Genomic DNA, 13,554 nt, shown 5'->3' with positions numbered 1-13,554 from the left:
AGGGTGTCACTACGTCACCCAGGTAATGACGACAGGTGTGGCGAAAGGTGCGTTCACTGGCTGGTTTGAATTGAATGCACAAAGCCGTCGAGCTGGAAAATCTGCTCGTAACACACCCATCTGTAAAAACATAGCGAGGCTTTGAGAGCTCGTGTACACTTCAGTTACCTTCGCAGTTTATACCTAAAGATCCTCAAAATGAGCAAAATCGCCAAATTATTCAAGGGGAGCTCGAGCTCATCGAAACACCACCGGTCGCGGGGAGGACCATCGCCCCAAGAGGCCATCCACAAACTCCGCGAAACGGAAGAAATGTTGACGAAGAAGCAAGACTACCTGGAGAAGAGGATAGAGCAAGAACTCATGATCGCCAAGAAGAACGGCACAAAAAACAAGCGAGGTAGGATTTATTTCCTGGTCTGGAATATCCCTGTTGCACCTGTTTTTCTGTTTTATAATGTGCTCCAGGGCTTAGAATTGAGCTGTCCATAGGAAACCTTTTAACAAGGTTTCAGGACATATTGCAGAAATGTTATAGAAGTATTACAAAATATGTTGGTAACAACACGGTCCCCAAAGTCATGGCTACGCATACTTCCAAGTGAGATATTTGGCCTACAGTGAATTGTTTAGGTTAAACAAGTAGAACAGGTTTGTAACAAGTGAGGTGACTGATAAACTAAAAATAAATTGCATTTTATTAATGGAGTTTAAATGTGTTTCTCTCTCTGTGCATGAAACCCACAATGTTTTATTAGTGGAATTAGCTTAAAAATCAACAAAGGCAAAACTAAAAATAGATAAAGGGAGAAACGCTGATGTAGTTATATGTGAACGCCCAGCACTGGATGTTCTTAACAAAACAGCAGATGCCAGAGGGAAGGTGAGACGTTATGCCAAAGAATCATTGGATATTTGTTTTATCAGCTGCCCTGCAGGCCCTGAAGAGAAAGAAGCGCTTGGAGCAGCAGCTCACGCAGATCGATGGCACCCTCTCCACCATCGAGTTTCAGAGGGAAGCTTTGGAGAACTCTCACACCAACACAGAGGTCCTGAAGAACATGGGCTTTGCCGCCAAGGCCATGAAACAGGTCCACGAGAACATGTAAGAGGATCCATTAAAGTCCTGGCATGATTGTGTTTGCTCATTGATTCATTTTACTTTTGTGAGGAGATGATTTGTGACAGCAACTTCATTTAAATATGTTTTTCTGCTGAAGGAATTTACCTTAGCAAGTAAAATATTCAGAAATATTAGTGTTTATTCATAAAGCTAAATGGAAAATCACCAAATCGAGACATAACAATAAGGACAAATGGAGGTTGCTGTCTTGGGTGAACTCTTTCTTATCAGTAGGACTACCCAAAAGTTTTGGCTGGACACGCATCATTTAAAAACTGTATACAAACTGAATTGATAATAAATCTAATCATTTAATCCCTTTCATCTCTCTCCTCTCATTTTCAGGGACATTGACAAGATCGATGATCTGATGCAAGACATCACAGAGCAACAGGACGTGGCTCGAGAGATCAGCGAAGTCATCTCCGGACCCTATGGCGAGACATTTGACGAGGTTAAGATCTTTTACTTCCTCAATCAAAATCCACTTTCATAGAATTCACGCGCCTCTTTTTATTTTTGTGTTGACGCAAAACATATTTTTAATATGAATTGTACTTTCAGTGTGACGCCTGATTAACTATTTCCTGTTGAACAAAAATGCACCTAACAACCCTCCTGTGTGTGTGTGTGCGTGTGCGTGTGCGTGTGTGTCATCTTAGGACGAGCTGCTGGCAGAGCTGGAAGAGCTGGAACAGGAGGAGCTTGAGGACAACATGAAGAGTATGGGCGGACTACCCAGCGTGCCCAGCTCCAAACTGCCTTCAGCAGGGCCCAGTCACCGTGCAAGTAAGTGCGCACCATATTGGACAGTACTTTACTACAGCCGAGACCTTATGCATTTCACAATGTACAGGCCACTTGCGCATTAGGACCAAAGATTAATTGAATGCCAATAACAATCCTTAGGTTCAGCTGTGCCCTGATTAATGTTTCATAAACATTTGATCTCACTCATTGATAGCTGTTTTTTTCTTCTTCTTTTTCTACAGGCGCCAAGAAAAGGGTTGAAGAAGAGGACGACATGCGTATGCTGGAATCATGGGCAACATGAGTGCGTCAAAGCAGCCTTAATGTATTTCGCCAGATCGATCTCTCTTGTGTAAGCTTTATTATTTTTGAAGGTTTTTAGGGAAAATGAAGAACATTTATATTTTAAAAATAAGCTCTCTGCTGGTTTATGTCACTTTACAGATTATGTTTCTCAAGAAATAAAAAACATTAAAGTCTAGAAATCAATCAACTGTATTTTCCTGTCATTACATTGTCTGTACATAATGCACTGCTTTCACAGCCCTAATGAAGACACAACGTGGATACGACTGATGTTTTTAAGTCACAGAAGATGTAAAACTGTAGAAGATGAATGAACTGTTTTGGCTGTAAATAAAGTCTGATTTTGCATTAATACTGTAAATATATAGCGTTCTCGCTTGCTCCCATTAAGGTTCAATAATAAATCAGTCCTTGATATATTGTCTAAGATGTGTCTACTTTATTTACACTGGCTTGCAGATTTACATTTGTTTGGATTACAAACTATGCCTATACATATAGGTCGATGTGAATATGTTCTTCATAATATATAATTTCATACAGACAACAGTTTAGGAAAACACACTATAATAAGAAACAGAACAACATAAAAGGGGAGAGTTATCTGGGAATATTGCATATAACTGTTCCCTTTCCCCTCTTTTCACAATCCAGGAACAGCACTCAGGACTAGCCTATTTATTCCATCCTGATGAAGGAATCCTCCTCCTCTGATCTCCCAAAGGTGTCCTTCCTTTCTCTCCCTGTTAAAGGGTTTTTTGGGTTATACACAAAAAAATTAATTGAATGTTCTTTACTGTGAGTATGCTATTTTTTAAAGACATTACAGTTCACTTGATATGTACATACGTAAAATTACTCTTTCTTTTTGCATCGTTATCTTACTTCCGGGAAGCTTTTATTTTGAAAGACGTATCAGAGAGCCGCGCCTTCGCCGGTTAACTTCACACTTTTGGTCGCAGGTAGTAAGGAAGTCCTGAGTCCGGACAACTAGCCGCCCGAAGACACACGATACCGGAATAAAACCCGAATCAGGTTTAAAACCGAGTATGGACGCAAATAAACCACTTCAGACGGAAGGTGAGCCGGTAACTTTACCGCCTTTAACCGTGACGTTCGTGTCAGTTGTTCAAAAAAAAAAGGGGGTTGAAGTTTCCGCGGCTATTGAATTCAGCGCTAAGTTAGCAGACTGTTTGGCTTAAACATTAACGTTAGCTCCTGAACCGGAATGTGTGACACGTTTCGACATGCATCATGTCGTGATGAAGAAGGAAACATCGCACGTACTTCCGTGTCTTATTACGCTGTTATTAACTTTGGTAGTACGCGTACTGTGTCACGGGTAAAGTGGTTGGGAAGCTAAGTTCTGGCTTAAGTAATGTGAGTGAGGAGAAAAATCACAAATACACATTTTATTCAGCAAATATTTCAAAAGTAACGTTATTGTTTTCTGTCTGAATCAACAATCTTGTATTATGATCAATTTTGGTAATCTTAAATCAAAGTTAATTTATGTAATTAATTGATAACTAAATTAACTGTAGGTGGTGTATAAACCACCGACAAGACAATTACAATCTTTATAAATACTGAAATATATAAATTGACCACAGCCAGGGAGACTCCTGGAGCAGAAGAGGAGGCCAAGAAGGCCGCGGCTGCAGCCAAGGAGGCCAACCGGCTGCCTGAGGTTCGACTGGTGGTGCTGGGCTGGAGGTGGCCGGGGAAGAGCCTGACTGGAAACACCATCATAGGCCGAGAGGAGTTTCGCTTGGAGCGGGCAGCCGAGTTCTGCGTGAAGAGGCAGACGGAGGTGCTGGGTCGGCAGGTGACGGTGGTGGACACTCCCGGCTGGTTCTCGGCCCAGGATACGCCACCTTCCTACAAGGAGGAGTTAGTGAGGGGCGCCTCTCTTTGCCCTCCTGGTCCACACGTCTTCCTGCTCGTCATCCCCGTCGGCATGTTCACTGAGGTAGATCGCGCTCGCATCGAGGAGCACGTGAGCCTCTTTGGTGAGCATGTGTGGAAGCACACGATCGTGGTCTTCACCTGGGCGGAGGTGTTGAGGACCATTTCCATCGAGAGGTACATCCGCAGAGAGGGCAAGGAGCTGCAGTCGGTGCTGGAAAAGTGCAAGCGAAGGTACTTTGTCATTAATAACTGCATATTCGGGGAGCATCCCCAGGTGGGGCGCTTGCTGGAAAGAGTGGAGAAGGTGGTGGCAGAGGAGGGGGGCTACTACAGCCCAGAGGAGGCGGTGAAGGAGAAGACTCCTCTGGATGAGAACCAGAATTCAGCCCGAGAGGGACGGGAGCTTGGAGCGCGGCCCAAACAGAACTCTGTGCTGAGTTTGTCCAAAACCATGGAGGTGGAGCCACTTTCCAGTGAGTGATGCACGCATTTTGGCTTCCAAGAAAGGCAAACCAGAGTCTAAACATGTTCTGAGTTTCTTTCTTTTTATTTAAAGGTAACATTTACAGACCATTAACCTCTAAAACAGCACGAGAATGACAGTGATATAGCAGAAGTTTAGTTTTAATTTAAACTTGTAATAATGTACAATGGCGCCCTGTCAATAACGCACTGTGTTTTATTGTAGATTAAAAAAACACTCTTGCCTGATGGAGCCTCTTAAACACAACCACAAGAAGGAAAAGAGTAACTGAAATTTCACAGTCGACAAACCAGTATGATTTATTTATTTATTAATCAGACATATTACTGTGTATTTGTGTTGTGTGCATTCTTTATGATTCTTACTGTGATGTTACGAGAGGCCTTTGCCGCATAAACCCCCTTCTTTTTTTTCACGCTGTCCAAAGATGTACACTTTATACTTTAATTTTGTTATTAAGTTTGAAAGATGTTATGCATCTTGAAGGTTGTGTGATGGAAGGAATTTAAGTCAATCCCAAACTAAGAAGCACAAGCTGTTACATGTATGGCCGTCATCAATTTAAACCCAATGTGTAAAGTACACTCCCTCGTCTTGGCGAATCTCAACGGCAGAACTGCACTACTAAATTGTTACTAATATTCTGTCAATAACTATTCAGGGAATTGCTTTTTTTTTGGGACGATTCCCATTTGTTGTGACCAAACTGTAAATGCTTTTCTCGTGCTGCAATGTTTGTGACGCTCTCAGTGTACAGGTATAGGTTTTGTCTGTTGCCTTAAAATAGTGATTGTGTTTCCCTTAAGTTGATTTGTTACGTTTATGTCACTGTGGCAGAGGGTTGTGGCAGAAAAATGCGTTACAACGGAGAGCTGCAAAGATCTGTTTATTCACCGGCAGAAAATAAATCGGCAACTATTATGATTGATTATTTAGAATTTAAAAAAAATATCAGAAAAGGGAAATATTAGTAAGCAGTAAATATCTTTGTAAACTAAATGGGCAATTTTAAGTAATGTTTTTGGGCTTTATAGGGACTGTAATGAGTATTTATCAAAACACTTTCAAAACAATCTATGAATTAATAGGCAGATGCAGCCCAACTAGCATGTGAGCCTTCTCACCTGGCTGATCTACAGGTGGACTCCAGGACCCCATGACGTCACTGTTGTAATAACAGGTGCAACGGAGCACCTTAACCACACCCACGCCTTATCCTTGGTGTATTTGGAGGTGAAAACAGGCTTGAAGGACGGCCAAACACTGCTGGTGTTAACCTTTAAAGGTACAAGCAATGTGTTTGGTGAGAAGCACCGAATGTAAACATAACCTTTGTTACCCCATCGGACACCTTCAAGGTTTTTGTTTGTAGAAAAAATGGTCGGCTGTACAACCAGTAAGCAAGACTCTCCAACTCTTTGTTGTGGTGAACTATTATTAGATATTGGAGTCAGCTGCTCTGGACAGACGCTCAACTCTTATGAGGACACGTGCAACTGTTTTTTATAGGCCGCTGATGGCTCACTGTACTGACCACGTAGTCAGACTCCCAGTTAAAGGAAACACAGCAATAACAGTTACGTGTTGTAGTTTTATAACCCAGATGAATCTTTCCAGCTGCTGTAGGAGCAGCCCGGCTGCACATAGCGTAAACAGGTGAAGACAATTGTGTACATATCCCTCTGCTGCAGATCAGGTCACATATACATAGTGACCAATGTAACAGTTTAATTCTATTTTACTCGGGAACACTGCTGATTTAGTTTGAAATGTAGGTGTGAGTCAGCTACCAGTAGCATTGAGTCGAGTGGCTGTGAGTTTTATCTTAGGAATGCTGGAGATGCTGTTCCTTAAAGAAGCTGTCAGTCTTTTGCTTGAATGTCTTTTTTTACCCATTAGAGAGCAAATTCAATGCAGTGTCCTCAGATATGACTATTTCAAAACGTGTGGGCAAATACAGATGTGTTTGTTGACGTCTAGAGCTGAAATGTGAAACGGGTAAGACCTCTTGTACACTAGTGCCTAAACTCAGTATTACTGATCTATTGTCTTTCATTTTATTCAGCAATTTGACAAAAAATGTCTTTAAAAAGTACTTTAACACTGCTACAGATGTGGACTATACTGTATCTGATTACATGATAATATGTAACCCGTCACAAGTCAAATATTTAATACAAAAAATATATATAAAGGATTATTGAACACAAATTTAGGTCAGGATATAGTCGACGTGTTCAACAACTGCTTCTGGGCATGCAACCTAATCCAGCCCTCCTTTGTAGCAGAGTTTAAATGGATATTGAGTTACCTTCAAAGTCCAGCATGTGAATCAAGTTCCCCTTTAGGAATTAATGAAGGTAACAGAGTCAATTCTTTCGGCTTGCGACTTATTGTCTTATTATAAAGTGTCTTATTGGCCCACATTGTTTGCAGTAGCTTTGCCTCCTAGAAATGCTCTGTGTTGTTCTTCTCTGAAGCTCAAATAAAGGTATATTTTGATCTAACTCAGGTCTGTTCCTTGAAAAATGTGCAAGTGAGATTAAAATGTGCCTATTTAATTTCTAAATTATTGATTTGAGGGGAAATTCAATGGACTTTAAAGCTATTGGAGCTATTGGCTTGAATAGAAAAGAAAGTATATTAATCAGCCTGTCTACAATGAGCCATAGATAGTCTTGTTGTGTAAAGACACTGGAAATAAACTGCTATCAGAAATAATTAGATATGTGTCTAAACGTAGTAATTTAGAAGATGTGTTCTGTCGTTCGACCACTAGATGGCAGTAAAACATCAGGTCTCAGAGACGATGAGACATGTTTACAACAGCAACAGAATAATTCACAGCATCGATGACCTTGTCTGCAATATACTAATAAACCCGATTTGGAGAAAGTAATAGCTGGGTGTCCCAACGATTAGCACGCACTTATTGTTTAGAGGCTAAATGTGCAGCGCTTGTCTTCATGTAGCACACTTCATTACGTTCTGACTGTCCTTGATGCCAAACATTATAGAAGTTTAATTATCTTTGTGTCCTTCCGATCTATAACAGGGGTGGTTTTGATTGTAGGCCATGAACAGAAAAATATAGTCAATAGAGTCACAAGAAAAACAATAGCAAGTGTTTTCAAAGTTACACTGCAGGAAAATCGGTTCAGACCAGCAAACCAAATGAGCCAAATAATACCCAACACTTTTTAACAGTAAACTTTTGACCTGACAGTGGTTTATTGGTTTGGCCACATATTAAAAAAACATCTTATGCATCTGTTGCATTACAATTTAATTAAAATGAATTGAAAACTTTCAAACTCAAAGCCAGTGCATGTCCCAAGAGTCCGCTAAAAATACTTTGAAGTTATGCGTAACTCTGTAAATAAGTAAAATTCAAATTGGCAGAAGTTGCCAAATATCGATATCTGATCACGATCAAAGCGCTCACTTAAAAAATTAAAATGCAAATGTAAATCCGTCTGAAAAAAACATTCAGGACAAGCAGACATGGCAAATAGTTCAGTTTCTGCGCCAACACAGATAATTTCACTATATTTAGCCCATGTGGCGTCAAAACCTTTAACCACATATTAGTTTATTTTTTTATAATTCAATTTGGCCACCTCTACATTTTCTTCCATCATGCCTCGTTTACTCCGTTTTCTCTGATCCTAATATAGTCCCATAAACCACAGCATCTTTCACTGCCGCGCTCCCGTTAGAGTCGATAGATGATATGAAGTATGAAATAATGCTCTTTAAACCAAATGCTGCCTGAAGCTGCGGGGACATTTCATGCTCAAGTGATCGACTTGCAGAATGATTATCGACAGCCCCAAACTGGATTTCCTCCAAATTAATCTGCAAGATTTTATTTTAATTTCTTGGCATGGATTTTGTCATTAATTATAGTGGCAAAACAATGCATTTCAGTTCCCCTTGCTGTCGCTATGAATACATATACACACAAATACTGATTAATGGAACCATGGAAGTGGTTGTTTATTACATTTGCTCTTTCTATTCTACCCAACGTAAACCTAAAATGATGAAAAACAAGAAATGATGATGTCACATGGTGCAGGCTACTAATATTCAGAGGATGTTTTTTTGTTTTTAACAACATTGTTTATTATTTCAAATGTATTCAAAACAACAGTAGTTACAGAAATTACAGACAGCGAGCTATGATACTGTGTGATTTTGAGTCTCATTGTGTGTCATGATAAGATGAAACAAGGTCACAGTTCTTGTTTCGTTATATTTTGCTCTGAATCTGTGAGACTGAACATCTTTCGGGCCAAACCCAGAGTCACAAGTCAGAGAAAAGAGCAGTAACATATCTCAACAACACCACTACGCTGCTATTCGTCATCTAAAATACCATTGTTAAGAAAGTGGGAATTAAAGTGATTAGTCAAGTCCAGTGAAGCGAGTGAAGACTGTTGCTGTTTCGGGTTTTGTGTCGATGTGAGACACAAACGAATCCGACCGTCGGCCACTTTCTTAGACTGCATTTTCGACAGTGAATATAAAAACACTTGCAGTTTCAGGTGGCAGTGAACACAAGCAGATGTGATAAACACAGTTTAATCAATTCCTCACACATTTGCTTATGTGTTTTTTAAATTTTATTTTATTAAATAAAAGAAACCTCCTTCAAAACACTTTAAATGCTGAGTATTTCTCTGACTACAGCTACCGCTGAAACAAGTGGAGCAGTGTCAGGTGGCAGTGAACACAAGCGGATGTGCATTTCTCCACAGGGGTCAATTTCACCAACATTAGAGAAAGTATCTGTATGCAAGAAAAAGCTTGTGAAACATATGATTTTTTTAAAACTCCAATGTCAAAGGGAGTTACGAGGAGTCATAAAAGGGGGTTTGGAAAGCAAGAGTTTGAACTCGCAAGTTGATACCAATGAGACCTCATTAGACCTAAGAGTGGTTGTAAAGGAAGGTCTACGTGGGGGTTTTAAACAGCCAGTGAGTCATTGATTTGGTTTTTGTGCATGAATCCTGTGTGCATCTTTGGGTGTGTAGATGTCCATGAGAGTGTATTTGAATTATTTAGCCGTTGGCTAAGCCCAGCTCCTTGAATTACATTGCTACTCCACTTACTTTCCGTTCTCAAATCTATTAAGTTTACAATTATAATGTGGCAGATTCACCACCAACTTGTTTTTCATTATTTTTTTCTCAAGCAAACGACTGCTCAAGTCTCTGGAAGCTATTGTTAGCTGTGACTAGCTAGCTAATTAAGCTAACGTTTGTCACATGACAGCTACAAACAGGATGTAGCTTAATACTAAAAGACTAATGCTGTCTCAGGCAGACACAACTGTATTAGCATACAAGCTAACCAAGTAAACGTCACAAGTTAACCAGCAATCTTTAAAAAAAAAACAGGAGTTAGTTTAAAAATACACTTTCCGCAGAACCTGACTGTGTTTTCAGAATTATCAAACTATCTTCTCGCCACCTGGACGAGACAATGATTTGTCCACTGCTTGATAAAAGACTCACGTTTCACCAGTTTCCCAAGTTTTCTCACCAGATAACGTTAGTCGGCATGCTAAGTTAGCGGTTACCATCTTTGTTTTGAATTGTATGCAGTTGAGTTACAACTCTTTATTATTCAGCGGCAGAAGTATCTTTTCATTCATATGCTTCAAATATTATTTTGGTATTCGGGAAATACATCCAAGTGTTTGTAAACTATCTCTCCAAACACCTCCACAAGGTAATGTATCGCTGCTCAGTTATTAACGCCAGCTAATGCCGCATCTCTTGGCCTTGAAGTAAGCTCGATTACGAGCTACTGTTAGCTAGTTAGCCAAACATACTTTACGTTCAGTTGTGATTCCTAAGGTACAATTGGACAATTATATTTAGGGGGCGGGGTTTAGAGAACTGACTGAAGTGTGGAGCAGTTTTTTTGTGGATTTTTTGGATGTCGGTATGGCTGCTGAGGCTGAGAGGACGTTGAGGTAAACACTGTAAAGTATGATGCTGATTAGTCTTTGGTCTCAATGTGATGAAGACGAGGTGGTAATAGAAGAAAAAAATCCAGATGATTGTTATTTTTGATGTATTTACAGTGTCAAACTGAATGGGTCTAATATTGCACGTATTATTTTTCAGTAGAATTCCAGGATACTGATCTTAATTGAGTCTACAATCATTGGCGTAAAAGCATGGTTTTTGTCTTGAGAGTGAATGTTTGGATTTGTTCAGTCAGAAGTCGTTTGTATTGATTGGTGACAGTAATGATTGGAACATTATTCACATTTAAGTAAAAAAGTAGAGAAAAAAAGGCCACTCATAAAAAATAAAAATAAATTGAGTTTTTTGTTCTGTATAGTATATACTGCTACACTACAAATGTTTGCCATGAGTTACCTGAATCTGCAAATGTTTTGGCCTTGGTATATACATTAATGTGTTGACACGGATGAGTCGACCATAACTTAACAAAGACTAGCCTATGGTTATGGTGGCAACATACTAGAAAAGGAAACCACACTGTAAAAATAAAGGAAAACTCCACCCATACCAGTGTGTTTTGGCTCACACAAACAATATCCAGATACCTTTAAATTCAAATCAATAAGAATCACCTGTGCAGAGCCAGCTCAAACATATGCACCCATAAAGCAGGCGGATATCCAATCACTAATGTAAACTGCTCTCTTTTGCATTCACACACACACACACACGCACACACACCGAATCACTTACACTTTAGAAAATATATTCAGCATACACACTCACAAGCGCCTGTCTTGTAAATTTGCATTAGTACCACATGTCAAATGAAAAAAAAAGAAAAAAAAGTGCAAACTCTAGTCAGGGACAAAATGGCACGGCAGTAATGTAAAAAAAAAAAATGCAAACAATAAAAACACAAAACAATACATAAAACGTTACCCATGATGTAAGGAATCAATCAATGAACCAATCAAAAGAATAAGAACGATTCGAGAAAAAAAAAGAAAAGCACAATTTTCAGAAAATGAAACCAGCCAAACATCACAAACTAATTTAACACCGCTGCTGTGATCAATTGCAGTGAAAGGACTTCAGCTCGCGTCATATCGCTCAGCTGCAGCCTCGCTGTGCAGGCCAGGCGCTGGAAAAGTCAATTAAGCCTGCTATGGTATTGAAAAGCAATACCGACGTCTGTACAGTTCAATGTGCCAGCCCCTGTGGAAAAAAACACATACTGAAAGAAAGAGGAAAAGAAGTAAAAACCTGATGGATATACGAAGGCCTATACCGTATAACCCCACCGACAATAAAGTGGAAATCTTTGTTCACATACTCTGTATTGTTTCTGAAAATATATATTGTATAATTCACCCCTGCTCCTCCTCAACCGCACCAGTATCCAGTCACCCAGTCAGGCTGTACAATCCCTCCATGGAAACATGATCGCAGCCCGATAAAACCTAACCAATGCCGACTGAATCGATGACATCAACGCTGTTCCCTCCCTCTGTCCCCGGCAGGTCAGGTCTTTGCCAACAGGAGTTGAAGAATAGGCTGGCCTGGGATCAGTTTTCAGGGTTGTTTTTTTTTCTCACTTCCTGGTATCGCTGGCTGCTTGTATCCAGTCTCACCCTGCGCTCAACGGGCCGATTCCACAGTCATAGCGAGTCATTGTGTCCACTGACGAGCAGATTCCTGGTGAGACGTCCCCGTGGAGCAGGTGGGGTGGGGGAAGGGGGAGGAGGAGGAGAGGGGAGGGTGAAGCCCCCTCCTTCCTCAGCACTGCTCAGACTCGATGAAGACGTCCTTCTCCTGGCCCACTGGCTCCACCTCTGCGTAGGCCGGGTGGCCCGACCCGCGGCGAAACTTCATGGCGGGCCACCGGCTCGGGCGTCTCTGCAAAGGAGAGGACGTGCGTGAGGACGGCGTTTAGGAAGGGCAGTGTCACTGTGTCGCAAAGGTTAAAGGTCAAGAATGAGGTGGATCTTTGTGACCTGAGAGCCTGACTGGTCAAAATCCCTCCCTATTAACTACATAGTGAAATACCTTATGAACTACAATATTAAACACTTGATTTGACTGAATTCTTAGCTTTTTTATTATATTATATTGTGGCAAAATCGTATATTATACTATTGCACTGTGTTGATTGCCATGAAAACAGACTCGGCAATGAACCGTTTCTAAGTGTGTACAAGTCTCCACATTTTATTGAGGCAATTTACAGTCGTGCAACTCTAAACCTGTCAGTGATAACTGTCTCAAATCTCAAATTCCTGCTCACTTATAAGAATGATTTATTGTCTCGTTGAGTAATTTCAGAATGAACCAGCGACGTATAGATGGCACACATAGAAACACCTCAATAACATGTATTTTTGTGTCATAAATCCGTCGGGGATCAATCTGAGATGCCTCGACACGTCTGAGATGGAGGAAACTATGCAGTATTTCACAGGAAAGAAGCAATAATAAATTTATGAAGCATTTTTTTCCCCATCTCGCGACCATGCACTATTTATTCATGTTTGAGTAAAATATAATAAAAGTAGTTTTAGAAAATTATTTAGTCTTTTTCTTCATTTTCTTTTTCTATACATCTTTTGCAGGAACAAATGATTGTGTAGTCAGACAGCATTCAGAGATCAAGACTGGGTTTAGTCTTTTCATGAGATTTGCTGACAATAAACAATAAAAAATCCTTTAAAAACATAAATGGTGAAACTTAAACTTAGTATGCCTGAGCTTGACTTTGCTTCAGAAAGCAGACTTTACATCAGCGGGTTCCTGTGACTGATGATGACCTTGTAACACTGACAAAGAGAGCGACTTTGAACACGAGCGCCTTTGTTTTCCAAAGATGTTTCTCTCCAAACAGCACCTGCTCATGCTCGCTGAATTCACATTGATTTATTAAGAACTGTGTGCACCAAGTTTCATCATCATATTTACAAGGTAGGAGTTGAAGGATGAAAGACGAGTTGAAGGATGAG

At 40.2% G+C, this 13,554-nt stretch overlaps 3 protein-coding genes across 6 annotated transcripts in view; 2 read left to right on the top strand and 1 right to left on the bottom strand.

The window, feature by feature from the left end:
• Positions 1-47: 47 nt before the first annotated feature.
• On the top strand, positions 48-2,560 carry chmp4c (charged multivesicular body protein 4C). The gene is made up of 5 exons (XM_068582059.1): positions 48-400; positions 928-1,105; positions 1,469-1,577; positions 1,786-1,912; positions 2,116-2,560. Exons 1-5 carry the CDS (start codon positions 199-201, stop codon positions 2,175-2,177), a joined length of 678 nt encoding a protein of 225 aa, XP_068438160.1. The 5' UTR covers positions 48-198; the 3' UTR covers positions 2,178-2,560.
• A 529-nt stretch (positions 2,561-3,089) lies between these two features.
• gimap4 (GTPase IMAP family member 4) lies at positions 3,090-5,537 on the top strand. Of its 2 annotated transcripts, XM_068582420.1 has the most exons (3): positions 3,090-3,259; positions 3,793-4,563; positions 4,779-5,537. In XM_068582420.1, exons 1-3 carry the CDS (start codon positions 3,229-3,231, stop codon positions 4,781-4,783), a joined length of 807 nt encoding a protein of 268 aa, XP_068438521.1. In that variant the 5' UTR covers positions 3,090-3,228; the 3' UTR covers positions 4,784-5,537. The 2 variants fall into 2 exon arrangements, with proteins under 2 accessions (XP_068438521.1, XP_068438519.1); XM_068582418.1 differs by having other exon boundaries at positions 3,793-5,537.
• A 3,113-nt stretch (positions 5,538-8,650) lies between these two features.
• plxdc2b (plexin domain containing 2b) overlaps positions 8,651-13,554 on the bottom strand; it is an 83,804-nt gene continuing 78,900 nt past the window's right edge. For all 3 annotated transcript variants that reach the window (XM_068582211.1, XM_068582212.1, XM_068582210.1), the window contains exon 14: positions 8,651-12,457. In XM_068582211.1, the coding sequence (XP_068438312.1) occupies positions 12,338-12,457 (120 nt within the window). In that variant the 3' untranslated portion in view covers positions 8,651-12,337. The remainder of the gene's footprint in view (positions 12,458-13,554) is intronic.

The sequence above is a fragment of the Clinocottus analis genome, unplaced genomic scaffold (genome assembly GCF_023055335.1).
Source record: "Clinocottus analis isolate CAN_PGR_092001 unplaced genomic scaffold, fCliAna1.0.p SCAF_18, whole genome shotgun sequence".
NCBI classification, from domain to species: domain Eukaryota; kingdom Metazoa; phylum Chordata; class Actinopteri; order Perciformes; family Cottidae; genus Clinocottus; species Clinocottus analis.
This window is presented reverse-complemented; position numbering and strand designations above follow the sequence as displayed.